This window comes from Aquarana catesbeiana, linkage group LG05, assembly GCF_042186555.1.
Source record: "Aquarana catesbeiana isolate 2022-GZ linkage group LG05, ASM4218655v1, whole genome shotgun sequence".
NCBI classification, from domain to species: Eukaryota; Metazoa; Chordata; class Amphibia; order Anura; family Ranidae; genus Aquarana; species Aquarana catesbeiana.
The window spans coordinates 461,917,443-461,941,427 of NC_133328.1; the positions used below are offsets into that span (position 1 = coordinate 461,917,443).

The 23,985-nt window shown below is 41.1% G+C and overlaps 1 protein-coding gene across 1 annotated transcript in view; it reads left to right on the forward strand.

Moving 5' to 3' along the window:
- Positions 1–5,896: 5,896 nt before the first annotated feature.
- Positions 5,897–23,985, forward strand: part of LAMA1 (laminin subunit alpha 1) — a 235,980-nt gene continuing 217,891 nt past the window's right edge. Inside the window, exon 1 of the mRNA XM_073631377.1 lies at positions 5,897–6,163. Within this exon, the coding sequence (XP_073487478.1) occupies positions 6,103–6,163 (61 nt within the window). The 5' untranslated portion in view covers positions 5,897–6,102. The remainder of the gene's footprint in view (positions 6,164–23,985) is intronic.

Genomic DNA, 23,985 nt, shown 5'->3' on the forward strand with positions numbered 1-23,985 from the left:
CCTATGCTATCCAAAAAGCTTAAAAATAGTTTTTTTGGCTGGAGCTACACTTAAAAAATGTACCTGTTCCGACTTACAAACAGATTCGACTTAAGAACAAACCTACAGTCCCTAACTTGTTTGTAACCCGGGGACCCCCTGTATATATCTATATATATATATCTATATCTATATATATATCTATATCTATATATATATAGATATAGATATAGATATATATATATATATATAGATATAGATATATATATATATCTATATCTATATATATATAGATATAGATATAGATATATCTATATATATATAGATATAGATATATATATATATATATAGATATATATATATAGATATCTATATATATATATATATGTATATATTATGCAAAGATAGCAGCCGCTCTGATCTGCTTGTAACTAGCAAACATGGAAAGGGGCACAGAATCACACCAAACAACACACTTTCAAGCAAGTCAGACAAAAATCTAACTAATCTGTTCAACTACTCTAGTTAAAAATGCAGCTTTTGGTTAATTACATTAGCAAATATACCTGGAAACCACCTTGCCACATCAAGGCATCTCTAATAACTGTGGTTGCTAACTTTAAGCTATTTGAGTTTTCAATATTTGGAAACATATATAGCAATGCATGAACAGACTTGGAGTTTAAAATTAGGGACCACATTTATTAGTGGTGCCTTGATATGGCAAGGTGGCTTTCACATATATTTGCAAATGTGTGCAAATATGCCATGACAGGAAAAAAGGATCTTAAAGCGGTAGTAAACCCTCAAAAAATACTTAAAATTTACCAATATTCTAAAAGACATCATAAATGATAAACGATTGATCACTCTGTGGGGTTAGAAAACGTTTCTCTTACTGTATAAAAATGTTCTTCTTTCTCCGTTTATTTTCTGTCTTCGCCGGCGCCATCTGTACTCTGGGTCTTCCATGTCTGCTGTGATAAAAGCTTCCGCCCACAGTACCTAATCGTCCTGTTAATCCCGCGCATGCGCAGTAACGAAATAGTCAAGGTAACCATGATCCTCTTGGGGACGAAAAAGATCAGGAACCATCCCGGGAGGTCGGGGCTGACGTCTACAACAGGAAATGATGCAGCCCCGACATAAACAGGCATCTGTCCGGCAGGGTCTCGAGTTGCCGGATTTTAGTGATGTTACGGCGCATGCGCTTGTGATGTCATTAGACGGAAATATTGCAATAATACAGGAAGGAAGCAGGTAGGCAAAAAAATTGATAATAGCAATAGCTTGGGGATGTTAGGAGCCATGATTGGATTGAAAGTTTGAAATTTGAGTATACAACCGCTTTAATGCCTAGCCACCACAAATATATGCCCACTGCAGTCTCTTGGTCATGGTTTGTGATTAGGAGCCAACAGGATCAGGAAATCACCTCCACCCCCCTGCTATAAAGCCTACTTAAAGCAGAACTAAACCCCCCTTTCTATCCTTTACAGCCAAAGAAGCTGCCATCTTAGTCTGTCTTTGATCTGTAGTTGACATGGTGCTACACATGTGATCAGTTATGACACCAGCTATTTGATGGCTTGGCAGTTTTGTTTAGAGCACAAGCAACTATGACAGTTATCATTCATGGCATGACAGCTCACTTCACATTACTATCTGATTGTACAATCTTCTTCAGATCTACTAACTATGTAGGTCCAGGGCCTGTCTGATTGCATACAAATGTATCAGTTGGTATAGGTGTGTCCTCACTTAATTACATAATTTTGTTAATTCTAAAGTTGATTGTACAGAGACTGTACACTCAGATTGTAATGTGCATGGTGACTCTGTTGGGATTGATGGGTTTAGTTCTACTTAATGCTTTTAAAATGAAGGCTAGATGTCAGTGGCGGCTGTTTTTTTGTTTTTTTTGGGGGGGGGCAAACAACCACCCTCCCCCTGGTCGGCCAGCCACTCTGCTCCTTGTTTCCTGGCGTTTCAGTACACATCACAAATTTAAAAAAAAATAAATTAACATCGCAGCATTGCTGTGGGCCCGCTGAAAGTACTGCATGTAGTACTATTTTTTAAGCACAGTGATGCGAACAAGCTTGCAATGCTGCTGCAGTGAATAGAACCATATTGAAATGTTACGTTTGACATTACCATTAAATGTTCTGTGAGAAAGTGAAGTGTCAGGATCAGCCCATTGACCTGATGTCTCCCAGTGCACATCAGCAGCTGTGCGATTATTGTGGCTCGTATGAACAGAACCTTAATGGGTTCTTCGAAAAGTTTTCCGCAATTTTTATAACTCTATTAAATATAAAAAAGTGTGGAAACTTTTTGAAGACCATAAATATATATATATATATATATATATATATATATATATATATATATATATACATACACAGTTGTGCTCATAAGTTTACATACCCTGGCAGAATTTATGATTTCTTGGCCATTTTTCACAGAATATCAATGATAACACAAAAACTTTTCTTTCACTCATTACTCTTTTTATAGCCCAGGTTCACACTGAGCTGCAGGAATGAAGCCACGCGAGTTCGGCTGAACTTGCATGATTTCACTCCTGCATGTCAGTCCTGATTTCGGCTGCAATTTCAGAGACATCTGTGCAGGTTTCTGCACAGATGTCAATGTAAATCACAGCCCAAAATCGCAAAAAGTAGTACAGAAACTACTTTATTTTTTTTAATTTTTTTTTTTATTGCCGCCGATTTAACATGTGATTTTACATATCAAATAGCATGACAAATCATACCAATGTGAACCAGGGCTAAATCATAATGGCAACAGAAACTACCCAAATGACCCTGATCAGAAGTTTACATGCCGTGGTGATTTTGGCCTGATAACATGCACACAAGTTGACTGAAAAGGGATTTGAGTGGCTATTAAAGGTAACCATCCTCATCTGTGATCTGGTTGCTGGTAAATAGTGTGTGTGTATAAAAGGTCAATGAGTTTCTGGACTTCTGACAGACCCTTGCATCTTTCATCCAGTGCTGCACTGACGTTTCTGGATTCTGAGTCATGGGGAAAGCAAAATAATTGTCAGAGGATCTGCGGGAAAAGGTAGTTCAACTGTATAAAACAGGAAAGGGATATAAACAGATATCCAAGGAATTGAGAGTCCCAATCAGCAGTGTTCAAACTCTAATCAAGAAGTGGAAAATGAGGGGTTCTGTTGAAACCAAACCACGGTCAGGTAGACCAACAAAAATTTCAGCCAAAACTGCCAGGAAAATTGTTTGGGATGCAAAGAATAATCCACAAATAACTTCAGGTGAAATACAGTAGTGAGTGTACAGCTTGTATAACAGTGTAAATTTGCTGTCCCCTCAAAATAACTGAGCACACAGCCATTAATGTCTAAAGCGCTGGCAACAAAAGTGAGTACACCTCTAAGTAAAAATGTCCAAATTGGGCCCAATTAGCCATTTTCTCCTCCTGGTGCCATGTGACTCGTTAGTGTTACAAGGTCTCAGATGTGAATGGGGAGCAGGTGTGTTAAATTTGGTGTTATCTCTCTCACTCTCTCATACTGGTCAATGGAAGTTCAACATGGCACCTCATGGCAGAGAACTCTCTGAGGATCTGAAAAAAAGAATTGTTGCTCTAGATAAAGATGGCCTAGGCTATAACAAGATTGCCAAGACCCTGAAACTGAGCTGCAGCACAGTGACCAAGACCATACAGTGGTTTACAGGACAGGTTCCACTCAGAACAGGCCTCGCCATGGTTGATCAAAGAAGTTGAGTGCATGTGCTCAGCATCATATCCAGAGGTTGTCTTTGGGAAATAGACGTATGAGTGCTGCCAGCATTGCTGCAGAGGTTGAAGGGGTGGGGGGTCAGCCTGTCAATGCTCAGACCATACGCTGCACACTGCATCAAATTGGTCTGCATGGCTGTCATCCCAGAAGATTCTAAAGATGATGAACAAGAAAGCCTGCAAACAGTTTGCTGAAGACAAGCAGACTAAGGACATGGATTACTGGAACCATGTCCTGTGGTCTGATGAGACCAACATTAACTTATTTGGTTCAGATGGTGTCAAGCGTGTGTGGTGGCAACCATTTGACGAGTACAAAGACAAGTGTGTCTTGCCTACAGTCAAGCATGGTGGTGGGAGTGTCATGGTCTGGGGCTGCATGAGTGCTGCTGGCACTAGGGAGCTACAGTTCATTGAGGGAACCATTAATGTCAACATGTACTGTGACATACTGAAGCAGAGCAGACTGGGCCGGAGGGCAGTATTCCAACATGATAACGACCCGGGCCCAAACACAATCCAAGACAAACACTGCCTTGCTAAAGAAGCAGAGGGTAAAGGTGATGGACTGGCCAAGCATGTCTCCAGACCTAAACCCTATTGAGCATCTGTGGGGCATCCTCAAACGGAAGGTGGAGGAGTGCAAGGTCTCTAACATCCACCAGCTCCGTGATGTCGTCATGGAGGAGTGTAAGAGGACTCCAGTGGCAACCTGTGAAGCTCTGGTGAACTCCATGCCCAAGAGGCTTAAGGCAGTGCTGGAAAATAATGGTGGTCACACAAAATATTGTCACTTTGGTCCCAATTTGGACATTTTCACTTAGGGGTGTACTCACTTTTGTTGCCAGCAGTTTGGACATTAATGGCTGTGTGTTGAGTTATTTTGAGGGGACAGCTAATTCAAACTGTTATACAAGCTGTACACTCACTACTTTACATTGTAGCAAAGTGTCATTTCTTCAGTCACATGAAAAAGATAAAATAAAAAATTAAATATTTACAAAAATGTGAGGGGTGTACTCACTTTTGTGAGATACTGTATATATTTATACACACGCACGCGCATGTGTGTATGAGGCTTAAAGAGGAGTTCTGCCCCCCCACAAAAAATTAAGTCAGCAACTACAAATACTGTAGCTGCTGACTGTTAATATTAGGACACTTACCTGTCCAGGGTTCCTGCAATGTCGGCACCCCAGCCAATTTTCGGATCGGCTCTCGGGTGCTGCCGCCGCCATTCATGGTGAGGGAAACTGGCAGTGAAGCCTTTCGGCTTCACAGATGGTTCCCTACTGTGCTGTGCCCAGTGGCGGAGAGAGGAGGAGGGAGGGCTGCACTTCCAAGGGAGAGCGCCGCTGCGCAGTCTACCGAAAGTAAGTGGGGAAGGGTACCTGTCAAAAACAGGTACTCTCTCCCCCCTGAAAGGTGGCACCGGAGGGGGAGGGGGAGAAAGCAGATAAGTGGAGGTTCCACTTTTGGGTGGAACTCCAATTTAAAGGACCTTAGATTGTAAGCTACTTTAGAGTAGGGACTGGTGTGAATGTACAATATATATATGTAAAGCACTGCATAAATTGACAGCGCTATATAAGTACCTGGAATATTTATATATATATATATATATATATATATATATATATATATATATATATATATATATATATATATATGTGTATATATATATATATATATATATATATATATATATATATATATATATATATATATATATATATATATATATATATATATATATATATATATATATATATATATATATATATATCATGTATGTAAACAATTTTATGGTGTGATACCCAGCCTACAGGGCAGACATTCCTGAAATAAAACTTTTTGCTTCTTTAGATAGCAGACACTAATGGACCACACCATCTTCCCCGAGGGGTCCTTCTCTCCCCTGTATACTGTGGAATCCTGCATGCTGAGCAGATCTCTGTAGACTAGAGCTGACAGACTGTACAAATCCTTTTTTTATTAGCGCCTGCAGCTCACACGATGAAAAGCATAGGTAGGACTGCATGCTATAGTCATATGCCTGTTAGAAACGCCCCCCTGTACAAGTGAATGGTTCATCCCATTCCCCCTCCCTGAGTAATTCAGCTGGAGGACTTTGGATGGGTGAAGATCCTGAATGAGAAGTAGTGGAGATCTTGCTGGGTGACAAAGCTAGAAGCAGCTGCTGGCAGGAGAATCACGGAGATCCTATGACGGATGACAAATAAATAATTGGGATCAGTAGTCGGGCACCCTTCCCTGTCCTCCATCCAACAAGCTGCCACATCAGATTTGGAGTCTTAAGCAGAGTTAGAAATGCCATGCCGGGTGCTGTTGGTTTTGCTGCTGTGTGCTGGAGTGCAGTGCCAGCTCAGAGGTGAGATCTTCTATGGAGGGATGCTGGGGGGGGGGACCAGTGATCACAAAGCTGATTGACAGCCACTTTAACCCTTTCCTTTCCCCACTCTACCTATTAAACTTTGTGCGCACATCGAGGGGACTTTTAAAACTAGGGCAGCTGTACATGACAACCAATTCGTTTCTAGCTTTTATTTGCAATACATAACTGAACAAGCTGAAGCTAGAAGCTGATTGGCTGACATGCACAACTGCTCCAGTTTTAGTAAATGATAACACTGCATGGTATGGATTTGTTGGGGGGATGAGTTTGAATTCAGGAATATTGACATAACCAAAAGCTGAGCTTTGAATGAGAGAGGTTCATGTCAAGTAGTCCTCCAGCATCAGCTGAATTCCTCAGCACTGCATGGGGCACTTTACTGCTCATTTGTATTCCAGCTACACTGCCATAGCACAGCGATCCTATCTTCACAATTCACATCCTGTTGCATTTTGTTAGTGGGGGAGAGGGGCTTTGTCCAGATGTGACTTCTAATATTACTGTGTGGGCTTGTGTCTTGGAACTTGAAAGCATATCGCTGCTGCCAAATGGTTAACTGTCTGGGATAGAAAGACTGTGATGTTTGTACAATAGTATAATGTTTCTAAACAATGCAAATTGTGAGCATATGTTGACAAAATGTATTTAAATACTTTAGGATAAAAGGAAACAATGTCTTTGTCCAAAATGTGGTAAAGTATGTGGTCAAGACCAGATTTGCTCAAAAGTCAAAATATGTCTTTGTCCAGTGAACTAGTGCAGGCTTGGAGCACATAAAGCATTGTCCACTCATTCAATGATCGTATAGATGTGATTGTGCTGGACATGATCCCAGTTCCTATACAATGTGCTAAGACTTGGGCAGTATAGCCATCCCATCCTTTTCAGCAACAGATTCAGAGAAAGCCATAAAATACTTGTTCCTGTCTTCAATATTTGATATAACTTTACATTTAATCTGACCAGTAACTGACCTAGGCGTTTTTGCCTTAAACCATAACTTTACAAAGTTCTGAAGTCTGTGGATAAGTGTAGGCATGAGAGGATGAACAAAAGATCCAGCTGCTGGAAGATCCCTTTGGTTAGAACTGACCTAAGTGTTTTGCCTTAAACCAGTATCTTACAAAATTCTGAATGGAATTCCTGACATAACAGATTTCATTACAATGTGTACATTTCCCCCCAACAAAAACCACATTCGCTGTTACAGTTTTTATTTGCTTGAGAAAAATTGTTCATCCTGCTCCTTCAAATTTTCCACTAACCATTAGAAAATCAAACAAATGTTCTTGAAACAAAATTTTCTTTTTTTTTTTTTTTTTTATTCTTTATTTAACGAAAGACAAAGGTTAGCATTCACAATATCTGAAGCAGTATCAAATACGAGGCAAGTAAAAAATACAAGAAATCAAGTTATACCTCAGTTAACCAATTACCCACTGGACACTTAAACCCCCTTCCTAACCAGACTAATTTTCAGCTTTCGGTGCTCTCACATTTTGAATGACAATTACTCAGTCATGCACCACTGTACCTTTATGAAATTTTTGTCATTGTTTTCACACAAATAGAGCTTTCTTTTGGTGGTATTTAATCACTGCTGGGTTTTTTATTTTTTGCGCTATAAAAGAAAAAAGACCAAAAATTCTGTAAAAAAAATGCATTTTCTTTGTTTCTGTTATAAAATTTTGCAAATTAGTAATTTTTCTTCATATATTTTGGCCACAATTTATACCGCTACATATCTTTGGTATATTATTTGGTCTTTGTGAAAGTTAAAGAGTCCACAAGCTATGGTGCCAATCTCTGAAAATTGATCACACCTGAAGTACTGACGGCCTCATCTCATTTCTTGAGACCCTAACAAGCCAGGAAAGTACAAATACCCCCCAAATGACCCCTTTTTGGAAAGTAGACATTCCAAGGTATTTAGTAAGAGGCATGGTGAGTTTTTTGAAGCTGTCATTTTTTTGCCACAATTCTTTGCAAAATCAAGATTTTTTTTTCTTTTTTTTTTTCACAAAATTGTTATATTAGCAGGTTATTTCTCACACACAGCATATGCATAGCATAAATTATACCCCAAAACACATTCTACTATTCCTCCTGAGTATGGCGATACCACATGTGTGAGACTTTTACACAGTGTGGCCACATACAGAGGCCCAACATGCAGAGAGCACCATCAGGCGTTCTTAGAGCATAAATTACACATATAATTTCTTGACTACCTCTTACACTTTTGAAGACCCTGGAGAACCAGGAAAATGGAAATTCTCCCAAAATGACCCAATTTTGGAAAGAAAACAACCCAATGTATAATCTATGAGGCATATCGAGTCTTTTTGAACATGTCATTTTTTTCTACAAGTTTTTGGAAAATGTGTAAAGAAAATGAAAACGCTTTTTTTTTACACAACGTTGTTCATTTACACAATGTTTTTAACACATAGCATGTACATACCAAAAATTACACCCCAAAATAGATTTTCCTACTCCTCCTGAGTACAGCGATACCACATGTGGGAGACTTTTCTACAGCATGTCCACATAGAGAGGTCCAACATGCAGGGAGCACCATCAGGTGTTCTAGGGACATAAGTTTCAAATCTAATTTGACTACTTATTACACTTTTGTGAGGCACTGTAGTGGCATGGATGTGGCATGGGTGAGAACTGATGTGGCATGAATGGAGATGGATGAGCCGAGGATGGGGATGGCTGAGCTTGAATGAGTATGGCTGAGTATGGCCGGGTACAGCTGAGTACGGATGGGTACGGCTGAGCATGGCTGGATATAAATGGGATGGCTGGGTACAGCTGAGTACAGCTGGCTACGGCTGGGTACGGCTGAGTATGGCTGGGTATGGCTGAGTATGGCTGGGTACGGCTGACTATGGCTAGGTATGGCTGAGTATTGCTGGGTATGGCTGAGTATGGATGGGTATAGATGGGATGGCTGAGTACGGCTGGGTACGACTGAGTACGGCTGAGTATGGCTGGGATGGCTGGGAATGGCTGGGTACGACTGAGTAAGGCTGGGTATGGCTGAGTACGGCTGGGTACGGCTGAGTACGGCTGAGTATGGCTGGAATGGCTGGGTACGGCCGGGTACGACTGAGTACGGCTGAGTATGGCTGAGTATGGCTGGGTACGGCTGAGTATTGCTGGGTATTGCTGGGTACGGCTGAGTATGGAAGGGTATGGCTAATTATGGATGGGGGTAGATGGGATGGCTGAGGATGGATGGATGAGTATTGCTGAGGATGGATGGATGGCTGAGCATGGATGGATGGATGAGTATGCTGAGTATGGATGGCTGAGCATGGATGGATGGATGAGTATGCTCAGTATGGATGAGTATGGATGGGTGAGCATGGATGGATGGATGAGTATGGATGGGTGAGCATGTATGGATGGATGAGTATGGATGGGTGAGCATGGTTGGATGGATGAGTATGCTGAGTATGGATATGGATGGATGAGTATGCTGAGTATGGATGGCTGAGCATGGATGGATGGATGAGTATGCTCAGTATGGATGAGTATGGATGGGTGAGCATGGATGGATGGATGAGTATGGATGGGTGAGCATGGATGGATGAGTATGGATGGGTGAGCATGCATGGATGGATGAGTATGCTGAGTACGGATATGGATGGATGAGTATGCTGAGTATGGATGGGTATGCTGAGCATGGACGGCTGAGTATGGATGGCTGAGCATGGATGGATGGATGAGTATGCTCGGTATGGATGGATGAGTATGCTGGGTATGGATGAATGAGTATGCTGAGTATGGATGGGTATGCTGAGCATGGATGGGTGAGCATGGATGGGTATGCTGAGCATGGTTGGTGAACATGGATGGATGGATGAGTATGGATGGGTAGGCAAGTCTGCAGTCTGCAAGCAAGCCAGGCCATACACGCTTCGAATCTCATCTGGTTCAGCAGTAACCAGCCAGGGATTCGAACCGTGTATGGATAGGCTGAATGTACCAAGTTGATTGATCAATCAACTTGGGTACAACCAGCTTGCCAGGTTTTACTTTCGATTATCGCTAGCGGCTGCTAGCAATATTCACTGTCTTCTCACGGCAGAGGCAGCTTACCCCATCCTCCCCCTCCTTACCCCAGAAGACAATGGCCTGGCAGGAGGGATTCCCACATCAACACTATATTGATAGGGCAATAAAGCAAATTTTGCAGGAAAGAAATTTGCTCTACGTATGGCTGGCCCTACATAGGAGTGGGATGGTGAACAAAAAATCCGGCTAATAAATCATCTGTTGGACAATAAAGCCTAGTACACACCATTACTACAGCTCTATTCGGAGCTGCTGTTCTAACTATACAATGTTCGTACAGCGATCTCCCCCGCTGAGCTATTGTGTTCTGATAGGGGGTTGCCCCCCCGCCAGAACACTCCAGTCAGTATTCTCAGCCATTGGCTAAGAGCGCTCATCGGGAGCTGGTCGGCCGCTGGTTTTCCAGCATGCTTGTCCGACAGAAGCTGGCCAAACAACCAGCCTCTGTCAGATCAGCTGCCATACACACGGGCCGAATGCCTGCCGGTTTTTATTGAACCAGCCGATGTCGTCCAACTTTCGGCCCATGTGTACTAGGCTTAAGTGACCTGTGTGTTTTGCCTTAAACCAGCAGTTTACAAAGTACTGAAGTCTGTAAACAACTAAAGCTGGTCATACACAGTTTGATTTTCACGCATAACGTTCATTCATCAAAGCATTCTTTCTTGCCATCATTGAGTCAACTAATTTTGTTCAAAAGCTCTTAAATTTTCAAACAGACCTGCTATTTGAATTGAATACCAGACACATTAAACAGGTTTCATTACAATAAGTATGATTTTTCCCCATTGAAAACCACATTCACAGTAGTTCATCAGTTCAAGAAACATTTTCTATCCTGCTGCTTCAAATTTTCTTGTCCCTATAGTAAAAAAAACAATGTCAGTTTGATCCTACTAAAGCTGGTCATTCAGGCATGGGCACTGTGGTTGTACAGATCTACTGATCGACTTCTGTACAACCACCCTGTCAGATTTTCCCTGCTCAACCAATGCCGCGGGTTATAGACTGCAGCGCTGATCAGTGTATTCTGATGGCGGGGAAGTCTCCCTGATGTCAGAATACAATAGTTCAGTGGGTAGTTGGATGGGGGGAATCGAGTCAGTTTTTTTCATTCAACCCACTGGTTGAACGAAAAAAATTTACTAATGGTTGGGCTGCCTAAGCATTGTAAAATCGAGCAAACATTCTGAAAAGTATCCTTTTCAAAGAAACTTCTACTCGTGTATGGCAAGCTTTAGGCATGGGATGGTGAACAACTGTTAAACGATCTATTGGCCAATAAATGACCTGTATGTTTTTGCCGTAAACCAGTAGTTTACCAAGTTCTGAAGTCTTTGAGCACCTAAATTTGGCCATTCTGAAGTCTGTGGGCAACGTAGGCATGGGATGGTGAATGAGGTCTCATGCATACTGAATGTTTACCCAGCACTTTGGAATGCATTTTCTCCTGGTAGGAGAAAAGCAGCGTTTAAAAATGTGCCTAAAGCCATGCTTTGTAAACGTGTGCAGGCTTGTCAGTTGTTTGGGCATTTATTCATTTCATTGACCAGAATATTAATTTATTCTGGCCATTAACCTCCCTGGCGGTATGATTTATTTCAGATTTTTGATGCTCAAAGCGGTACAATGTTTTGCATGGAAATTTGGCGTTTTATATTGTAGGCCTGTAATTCTTAGTAATAACACACTTAAATCTGTCCAAACGAGTCTAGTAGACATCCCGGGTATGATAAAGTTTGAAACATGAAATCATAAATTATAATATAATGAATAACAAATAATGATATAATAATAAAAATTATTCAATAATGTAATCAAATCAAAAACACTGGAATTTGCTCAGTTGCAGAATTGTCGCTGTCATTACTTTCAGTGTTTGATGAAGAATTTCCCCAAGAATTACTATCGCTCAATTCTGCAAGTGATTCTAATTTATTATCGCTTTTGATGTAAAGGGATGGTTTTGGTTGCTATGGACAATCTTCAGTTTCCAGGCAGAAAGAACAGTATTTTTAATATAAAACTGCATGCAGGGCACTGGACAAATCCACCAGGGACAAAAAGGGATGTAAAATTATTTGATACAGTAATGTAATCTGTAAGATTACAGTGTACTGTATGTATTGTGTGCGTTTCACTTTTTGAATTTGGCGCCGTGCTCCGTCCCCGTCCATCACAACAAGGGAATGGAGCCCGGCTCTGTGATGAATCCAGTGGAGGACACAGCTCACACACACAGCGGGGAGACATCGCAGGATCCTGGGAACAAGGTAAGTACCGTATTTATCGGCATATAACACGCACCGGCGTATAACACGCACCCCAATTTAGGAGGGAATTTTAAGGAAAAAAAACTTTTAGGAGGGAAGTTGAAGGGAAAAAAAACTTACATTTAAATGCCCATCATTGCAGCCTTGTCAGTGCAGCCTTGTCAGTGCAGCCATGTCAGTGCAGCCATGTCAGTGCAGCCTTCCCCAGTGCAGCCTTGTCAGTGCAGCCCTGTCAGTGCAGACTTCCCCAGTGCAGCCTTGTCAGTGCAGCCATGTCAGTGCAGCCATGTCAGTGCAGACTTCCCCAGTGCAGCCTTGTCAGTGCAGACTTCCCCAGTGCAGCCTTCCCCAGTGCAGCCTTCCCCAGTGCAGCCTTGCCCCAGTGATCCCAGCCATTCTGGGCTTCAAAATCGCCGATCGCGATTTGAAAATGGCGCCGCCGGCGCCGAAATACACAGAGCCGGTCCTCGGCTCTTTCCGGCGGCTCTCGTTCACTTTCGGCTCCACTCGTAGTCCCGAGCGGAGCTATCCGAACCTAGCCGAGTAGGTTCGGATAGCTCCGCTCGGGACTACGAGTGGAGCCGAAAGTGAATGAGAGCCGCCGGAAAGAGCCGAGGACGGGCTCTGTGTATTTCGGCGCCGGCGGCGCCATTTTCAAATCGCGGTCGGCGATTTTGAAAATGTGACAGGTCGGGATCGCAGGGGATCGGCGTATAACACGCACCTGCGATTTTCCCCTGGTTTTAAGGGGAAAAAAGTGCGTGTTATACGCCGATAAATACGGTAACTGTACCTGGATCCTGCGATGTGATCCCAAATGTGGCTTGGTATTACCGCTTTTGGTACTGAAAATTCACCCTGAGCCACACTTGGGAATACCGCCAGGGAGGTTAACACTCAAGTGCTAAATGAGCCTAGCGCATAAGCGTGTTTCCACACGTTTAAGCGTGTTGGGTGTTTTTTGCAACAAAATGTTGCTGCTCTTGAACACCCTGGCACTGTTTTTTTTTCTGCCTGTAAACACTGCTGCATGTAAATGCCTGTAAATGCTTATGTGTACAAGGACACATATGGGTTGATTTACTAAAGGCAAATAAACTATGCACTTTGCAAAGTGTCAGTTGCAATCTGCAAGAGCAGTTGCTCCAGAGCTTAGTAAATGAGTAGAAGCTCTGCTAACTTCCAACATCCAATCATGTGGAAGCAAAAATGCAGTTTTTTTTTATTTTCATTGCACATGATTGGGTTGTCTTTACAAAATTAATCTTTACCTCATTTATTAAGCTCTGGAGCAACCGCTCTTGCAGATTGCAACTGACACTTTGCAAATTGCACAGTTTATTTGCCTTTAGTAAATCAAGACCATGGGCTAACATGGAGGAGTATTTAGAGGTCAAAAATAAATTCAAACACCTGTAAAAGTGGCATTTTTGATGCCTAGTGAGCATGAGTCCTGAAAGATCCAGCTGCTGAAGGTTTTTTCTTACAAATTATATCTCCATAAACATGCACAATCATTTTGACCAAACATGCATGTTTATGCAGTGGACACCTCTGGAAACCAAAAACAACCATTTAGGAACAGTGGGGTTGATTTACTAAAGGCAAATCCATTGTGCACTTGGAAGTGCAGTCACTGTAGATCTGAGGGGAAGAGCTGAAATGAGGGGAAGCTCTGCTGGTTTCTATCATCCATTCATGTGCAAGCAAAAATGCTGTTTTTTAATTTTTCTTGCATGCCCCCCTCAGATCTATAGTGACTGCACTTATAAGTTGTAGTGCATAGTGGATTTGCCTTTAGTAATTAAACCCCATTCTTTTTCAAAACTGTATTTTTCTTGGTCATCTAGGGGTTGTCTCATCATTTCTGGATCTGATTGTTATCTCCTGGATGGGCCAATGATCATCTCAGATGTGGTGGACATCAAAGCCTACTTTTTAGTCTTTAAAAATGTATACCTGTTATTGTACTACTAAAATAATCTAAGTTGAAAAAATATTTTGCCAACTTATTTATTTTCATATTTGCTAATGTGATTAATGTGAATAATAACCTTTGTTGAGCAGTCATGGAAGTCAAGTGTGGATCCAAGCAGGACAAATGTACTCATGTTGTAACCACATTAAGCTGACTTTTGTTTTCAATTTTTCATTTGCTCTGCTTTCTTTTATTCCGGTTGCTTTTTGCATATGTATTTATTATTATTTTTGGGTTCCAAACAGCTTTTTCTGTTTGCCTCACTTTCTCTACTCTAGCTGCTTCCCAGTGGCAATGGCTCTACCTCCCCTATTCCTTTTATTCCTTTGTCTAATTCAGACAAAGTACTGGGAAGATGACACCTGGAACCCATTGCTGTGGACCTTTGCAGCCTTAAGTTGGCCATACACTAGTAGAATTCAGGGTAAAAATTTTTGTTTTAAGAATGTTTGTTCATTTTTCGAATCGGTAGGGTCAACTCGACATTGATTTTGAACAGTGATGAGAAAATTTGAAGGAGCAGGAAGAAAAATGTTTCTTGAATGAATGAATTTCTGACAGTAAATATGTTGTATATTCAGGGAAGTCCATTCACTTCAAAATTAGATGTTAAAGGAGAAGTTTGGGGTTTCCAAAATAAATATAAATAAATGCATTGCCCCTACAGTGCTCAATGGAGCGCCAGGCTAGAGAAGGGTTGGGCGCAGCTGGCTTCAGCTCTCAGAGCTAGAGCTAGCTGTCAATCAGGCAGCTAGGTGGATCCCGACAGTATGTCTCCACCACGTCAGCTGATTCGGGGTCAAAGGAGAGCAAACGTTAATGCATTCCTGTGACCTCCCACGAGAAGTATGGCCAAAAAAGCTTTGGCCATATTTCTCTTTTATTGTAAACTTTCAGTGACTCTTGCCAAGTCATTGAATGTTCGTTCAAAATTTTCGTTCATTCGAAAATCAACTAGTGTATGTTCAACTTAAAAAAAAAAAGAGTTCATATTTTCAAGTTATAATTCTTACAGTTTGGCATTATAGCTGTTCATTTATTGGAATTGGTGTCTAGATCTACCAGCAGCTGTTAGAATCAAGGAGACATGGAGCATGAGATGACAATGTCACTTCCTGTCTTGACATCAGCCCTCGGGAAAATCTGTGCTCACCAAGGAAAGCACCAGCACTGAGGGTTAGTGGTCACTTACAGATAACACTTAAAAAAGTCCCTTTAATGGCGATTTTTATTAATTAAATACCAGATAGTTAAAAACACTGTTGAAGGTACAATTTGGACTGTTGGTTATACAGTATGTTGCTTTTTCATCTACTTTGTTTGCAGTAACCAAAGGCAACCAATCAGACTCCATCACTCCGTCACATTTTGTTTTGTTACCAACCGGTGCATGCTTTAGGAATACCTGTGGTCTGAAGGCCATTCTTTGAATGCCACTGCCTTACATTTTATATTCAAACATTTAACATGATGCAACAAGTAACTGCCTTACATTATATATTTGAACATTTAACACGACGCAACAAGTAAATCTAGGTCCCTATTTCACTCACATTCAGATACTAGAGTCATCTAACTACCAACATGTTTTTGGAGTGTGGGACAAAACCCACACAAGCACATGCAAACTCCATGCAGGTAGTGTCTGGGTTGGGATTCATACCAATGACCCTTGTGCTACCCACTAAAGTTGGCCATGCATGGATCGAAATTCAGTTGGTTCAGCAGGAACTGCCTGAATTTCGATCCATGTATGATCATCTATCATTCAACTTCTCACAAATGAGACTTCTGGAAAATTTCAGTTCGATCAGCGCTGCAGCCAGCAAACTGAACTAAAAAAATCTAGCAGATACCCCCATCCATGCAAATGAGGTGGATGGAAGAATCTTCCCTCCAGGACATTGTAATCTGACAGCTGAAGCCACTGATCAAGAAATTTTCAACATGTCCCTAGACAGAAGTTGATCTAATGGTCAGATCAACTATTTATTCAAATTGCCTCTAAATTGTGTATCATCTAAATAGATTTGTATGTGTCTCTACGTACTTGTCTTGCCTGCCTTCTACAGTTTACTTACAGTCAATGTTATGTATGTTATTCTTGGGAAGGCAGGAAGATTGTCACTGGAACCCTATGGTTATCATACTGGTATAGCAAGATGTGTTTGGATTCACACCTGGTAGCTTTTCCACGCCAAAGGATTTCAACAGTTTCCTTGGCTTGTGCCGAAATAGATCTGAGATTAAAGCACCACACCGTAAATGAATTGCCCAGGTATATATTTACTCCAATATGAATTGGGATAAAGGATGGAGCCTACACATTTCAGGGGTATAAAAAATACAACCTTAAAACCCATTATCAGGGCTTAAAAATGGAGAATGATGTATTCTGGACAAAAAAGCAGCCAAGTATGTTACTTTGACAGATGTGCAACAATGTATACTAGTATTGTAGTAGATTAGCAATATTGTTATGTGCCTGCTGTATGCTTGTTTCTAGTTGGATTTACTAGACTCCTTTTACAGTTTCAAACTGATGAAAGAGCAAAAAGTAATAGCTGCCCTGGATTGTAACATAGGTGAATGCAGTTTTCTCATTTTATTTTTTCTCCTACATTATATTTTATAGACTAGTCCAATAAAGGATTATTAAAGTGGTTGTTAACCCACTATACTATGATCAAGCCATCCCCTCTGTTATATAATTCTATGTGTCCCTGTGCCTGTGTCATATAAAAAAAAAATGCCGATTATACAGTATATCAGAGCGGCTCACATGACTCCTTGGCTCTCTCCTCTGCCCAGCTGACAGCTATAGTGGGTGGGGCCAAGCACTGCCACTGACATCAGGGAAGGGGGGCAGGAGAGGAGAGAGATCCGAGGAGTCACATGAGCGCCGTGAGCTGCTCTGATATACTGTATAATCAGCATTTTTTTTATATAACACAGGCACAGGGACACAGAGCATTATATAACAGATGGGATGGCATGATTGTAGTATAGATATGATTGCACCAGGAGGGGAGGATTGTGGAGTGGACAGAGCTGACAGGCAGAGAGGGGAGGGGGGAGGAGGACACAGACTCAGGAGAGTAGGGCTTTGGATGACAGGAGTACGTAAACTGACCACAGTGTCAAGGCTCAGCAGCAATGATATATCGTGGTCAATTTACAGAGGAGAGGGTATAGCCAGGCAGGATCAGCCAGGTATTTCAGGTGTTAAAGGGGGGCCAAATTACACAGCACAAGTACTGTGCTGTATAACATGCTTTAACCTCCCTGACGGTATTCCCAAGTGTGGCTTGGGGTTAAATTTTAGCACCATTTGCAGTAACCCCGAGCCACACTCGGGATTACATCTCAGGATCCTGGTGCAGGTTACTTACTTTGTCCCGAGGATCCTGCGATGTCCCCCCGCGCTGTCTGCGGGCTCCGTCCTCTGCCTGAAGCCTCTCTATGCCAGGCTCCGTTCCCTGCGAGCGTCGCGACGCACGGGGTGGAGCCTGGCGGAAAATTCAAAAAATGTAAAAATCATAACACATACAGCACTGTAATCTTACAGATTACAGTACTGTATGAAATCATTTCACTTCCCTTTTGTCCCCAGTGCTTTGGCCGATGCCCTGCATGCAGGTTTATATTATATGTACTGTTCTTTCTGCCTGGAAACTTGAGATTGTCCATAGCAACCAAAAAGTGTCCCTTTATGTCAAAAGTGGCTTTAGACCAGCTAGAAAACAGCGATAGTAAATTAGAACACTTGCAGAATTGAGCGATAGTGAATCGTGGGGAAATTTATTTTATTATTATTATATTTTTTTTTTTAATTATTTATATTTATTTATTATATTATAATTTATAATTTTGTGTTTCAAACTTCATCATACCCGGGATATCTACTAGACTCTTGGTAGACAGATCTAAGTGTGTTATTGCTAAGAATTACAGGCCTACAATATAAAACGCCAAATTTCTATGCAAAATAATTGTACCGCTTTGAAGCGTAAAAATCTGAAATAATCATACCTCCAGGGAGGTTAAGGGAACAGAATCAATAATTTTTTTTTAGGGTAACAAACACTTTAAGACCAGTGGATTCTTGTTGACAGATTTACAGGCTGTATGCACACACTGGGGAGATTTACTAAAACGGTGCACACAGAATTTGCTGCAACTGTGCATAGTAATCAATCAGCTTCTAACTTCAGCTTGTTTAATTAAGCTTTGACAATAGAAACTAGAAGTTAGTATGCACAGCTGCCCAGATTCTGTGTGCACCAGCTTTAGTAAATCCCCCAGTGTGTGTCAACAGCAGCGTCTGTCAGATTTTACTCTGAAGAAAGCAATGGCCGATGCCACAGATCGCTCTTCAGAGAGCATTTGACAGGCAGTGCATTGTATAACCACCTCTCCACCCATTTCTAAATTCTGCATTACTGCGCCACTTAAATGAGTTGCGTTTGGCAACCATGACAGGGAGTATAATTCCTGCTATGAAGCAAAGCCTCCTGGCCATAAAATGTGTACACTCCAGGCTGCTGACTTTCCAGCTAAAGGGGAAGCATTTGAGGGGTTTTATGACCCCCCCCCCCCCGTGTAAATGAGACCTTACACAGTGGAAATTCAAAATATTTGCAGAGGAGGAATCACAGGTGTTTTAACACTGAATGTGTGATGCTAGACAGGATTTGCATTTAGTAAATAAAACCCACAGTGTTGCAGATTGAAAAGAAAATGAAATTTATAATAATATTCCATTACAAGGAATATTCAAGGCTGGGTTCACACTATACTACACGACAGTAGTACGACTTTCATCCTACTTTGCTCTGTGACATCAGTCCTACATTGGTCCTACATTGATCCTACATTGGTCCTACATCCATCCGACTTTCATGAACAGGATACTACTTTGATCTGACTTTTCCGATAGTACACTTGTCCTTTGACCAATCAAAACTAACACACAATGGGAGGGGCAGGAAATAACACAATGTCGGATGCCAAAGTCGGATGGTTAGGACAAGGATCCGACTTTGATCCTACTTCAATGATAGTCAATGGGCTGATGTAGGCTCAAAGTTGGACCAAAGTAGTACAGGGAGCATTTCTAAAGTCGGAACAACTTTTGTGGGACCAGTTAGGACGGCTCCCATAGGGAAACATTGAATTTCACATGTCATATGACATTAGCTCCCAATATCGGAGCGTTTGTCGGACCAGTGTGAACCCAGCCTAAAAACATGACCGATGATCTAACCCTTGCTACTCATTTGTTCTTTACATATATTTTAAGCTCTATCCAACCTAGGTATTATAATGTAAAACAATCTAATAGTTTAACCCGTAGGTCAAAAGTATGGATTACTTAAAGACAATTGAAACAGTCTAACATTTACTGAATAGCAGATGTTCTCATTGTACTATTCAGTTTTACATTGTGATTACCTGACAACCAACTTTAGCCAATCTAAACCCTTTCCCAGATAGGCAACTTTAAATTTATAGTTTGAAAGTCATTTTATACACCTTTTGAGCTTTTGATCTGTAATATGTCCATATGGTTTAAACCATAATCCTGTGCAGATGATCAGACAATCCATATCACACTTATTTAAAATGAATTGCGGTAGATGCCTTTGAAATATAGACATTTATAACTCATCAAGTATTTATTTTATATACATCGGCATGGTATAAAAAAGAAAACTCTGTTTTCTCTTATTACTAATGAAATCCAGCTGTGGATTAGCTTTTCTTTGTTCTCAATGGGAGCTGATGCTTAAAAGTATGCCCTCGGGCTTTATTTAATGTTTGGGGGAGGTGTGTACATTTCTTGAATGTCTCTGTAAATCTGTTGGCCGATGCTCATCCTCCTCTCCTTTAGATCCTCTCCTTTAGATCCCGTACGTTAATGGTCCAGTAGCACTTTACAAAGTTTATTAGATTGTCCTTCAAGTAAAAAGCACTCAAGCATTCAACACCTTGTGGTAACTTGTGTGAAGTTTTTACAGGACTATATCATTTCCCCTTTCAGCAGAAGTTAGTTAAAATGAACTCCAGATGGAAAGGCACTTCTTTCCAAGGAACAGGGGTCATATTGAGTGCTGAGTTTACTTCTCTTGTCCTTCTTATGACTGACAATTCTTTTCACAGTTCTTTGTTTGACCTTTTTTTTCACTTTCTTGAAGGGTACCTACATCCTTGCATATTGGTCATCTTCAAAGTTCAACTCTGGTCAAATTTTTTTTTTCTTTTTTAGTTTTGTGTATTGTCTATACGAGTTAAAACACCAGTCACATTTGTATTGCTGTTCATCTCAGAAATTTCCCCTTAAAGTGTAAGTCCAACCTAACACTAAAATCCCTGCATCTACAGACATACATGATCTAACATTAACCTATCTAGCCCTGTAAAGAACAAATCAGTGTACATACCTTTTTTGAAGCCCATCTGACCCAGTCCAACGCTAACCTTGTACTTTAATTCCTATTCTTTATAACACCATTCACCTCAAGGGCTCTTTTACACAGATCAGGGTTTGCTCCAATCAGCACTGGATCTGTGAGCAGATCCTCTTCTAAACCAGAGCTGAACGGGATGGATGTAAAATTTTTTACATCCATGCCCGTTCAGTTTGCAATTGGTGGATACACACAGATCGATGATGACTCTGTGGGTGGCTGGTTGTAAACAGACTCCAATGTCCATTTATACTAGGTTACCTCAGGACCATTGCGTTTAGGTCCAAAAAATAATAAAGAAATGATATCAAATTTCTGAGGTGAGACTAAAATCTGGCAAAAGTTGTAAATCTTCCCCATTACATAAAAAACTTGCTAATATAGCTCCTGCTGCTGTCAATCAAATCCGATGACCCAAGCACCGGGGGGGGCGGGGCAGAGTCCGACATTCGTTTCTATGGACGCTGGACTCGGGAGCGCACCCGCAAGGTAACCCCTAGGGAGAGCACTTCTTCTAGGGTGTTATCTGATGGGGGAAGGAGCCGCGAGAGCCGCCAGGGGACCCCAGAAGAGGATGTTTGGGGCCACTCTGTGCAAAATGAGCTGCACAGTGGAGGTAAGTATGACATGTTTGTTATTTTTTTTAAAAAAGAACCCTTACAATCACTGGCCATAGATAGATCGAAATTCAGCCAGTTCAGCAGGGACCAGGCAAAATTTGAATCCATCTATGGCTGGTTCTGTTTGTGAGAAGTCGATCTAATGATCAACTTCACACAAAAAAACTTGTTGGAAAGATTTTGTTCAATTAGTGCTGCAGCTAATTAGATGCAGTGCTGATCAGTGTATTCTGACAGCAGAGAAGTTCCTCCTATCAGAATACAATAACACAGTGGGGAGGGCACCTCTATCCACTCTGCTTGTGTGGATGGGGGAATCTGTTCAGTTTTTTCCTTTAGCCCATTGGCTGATTGAACAAAAAACTGACCCTTGTATGCCCAGGTTTAGGCTTTCAATTTTGTATGTATTTTGAAAACAGATTGGGAAAAATATCATATGTATAACTTGATCATCTGAAAAGTAATTTTATTCTGGATAATAGTTATTGTTTTTTTAAAGATAACCCATAAACATGTATACTGACCTGAAATGTTTGTGCCACAGATCTACAGAATGCCCATGAGTCACCTTATCCAGCCAAAACCATCTAGGACTGGAGATCATAAGCCCAATTCTATGGGTCTTTTAGTGCAACTAGCTTTCTTTAGAATATAGACAGTTTATGACTCTCAAACTGGCAGTGGTTTTATGATAATTGTGAAGTCTACTTATAGGTTGGTCATAGTTGGGTGGATTTTTTAGTTGGTATAGGAGATCTATGCAACCCTTTCACAACCACAATGCACTCAACCCATTATTTGGGAGACAAATTTCCTCATTTCTGAACATTCTTTGTTGTCAGTTAGTATAGTTAGTGAGGCTCATATTAGTCGCACCTTTACCAGACATTAGGTCAAGTATGCCTACACTTTTTCATGCAGGGGGAAGGGCAGCTTCGAAACCAGAGAGTCAGCCAAGGATATTCAGTTTTAACTGGTCTTTGTCTGTGAATTCCACCTATGACTGGGGGAAGTTTGAAAGCCAGAGATCATATATACTGTCTGGAGATTGTTATCATGACATAGGGGGCTTATCATCTGTTAGGTTGATTCTCCAGTGCACATCATCATCTGCAAGTATGCTAATAGGGTCTGCCTGTTTAATGGTTACGTCAAACATGTTTAGCTATGTACTGATCCATCTGCAAACACCACCCATTGGAGTTGGTATAAACTAGTCTTATTTATCTACTATTGTGCTTCAAGAAAGTCTAACTAGACAGTTATGTGCTTAGTGGACTATAACTGAAATTCCCTCCACTAAACCATTGTGAAGCACTACATTTATTTGTGAGTGAAAACCTCAGAGTGTGATTGTGAGAACAGCATTACAAATCACTGTCATGGCTGCTCCATTCTCTTCCATGTGAATGGCTGGATAGCCAGTGAAAGTGGAATGAGATAATCTATGAATTTGTTGACTGCATGTTGCTGTTTGCTTTCACACTTGAGAAGCATCTTTGTTCCTGTCTGTCCTTATTGTTTACCATAACTAAACAGCTGCTCTCCTTTATGCATTCCAGCAGCCATGCTGTGACACCATCAGCAACAGAACAATCCACTGTACTTTTAATGAGAAGGGACAGCTCTGTAAACTGTAGCTGTCTTTAGAACAGTGCCTTTTGCATATGTCTATGCTGAGATAGTAGGATGCATGCTTCAGTGGAAGCACAGATGTCCTTTTCACTGATCTATTAACATTGATACTAGTCATCAAGTAGGACACGCTTCATAGCAAGGCATATTGCACAATTTTTCTTAATCTTGAAAATTGATGAACAGTGAGAAATAATCTCAAAGTTTAAATTAGGCAAATCAGACATATTTTCTGGGCTTCATGTAGACCTCTCATTCCATCATAAGAACCTTTGGCCAGTTTCAAAATTAAACTAGGCCCCAAGCTACTCTATACCTCATAAAGGCTACTCTACTTTACATAATTTTAAAGTTTAGAACTTTTTGGGTCATCTTTCAGGGATAAATATTATATGTTGCAGTTATGATTACTATGACACTCTTTATCAAATAAGGCCACTAGTCTGGCCCCTTGCAGATTTATCCTACTCAAGTCGACTCTTTGTATCACTTGATTATGACATGTCTAGCCTCAAAGGTTTTTTATATTAAAGTGGTACTAAAGTCTAGTTTTTTGTTCATTAAAAAAAAAAAAAAAACACGTCATAGTTACCTTCTCTGTGCAGTGGTTTTGCACAGAGCAGCCCCAATCCTCCTCTTCTGCAGTCCCTCGCCAGAGCTCCTGGACGCACCCTCCTGCCGAGTGCCCCCACAGCAACCATCTTGCAAGCCAAGCCACTGCTCTGTGTGTCCA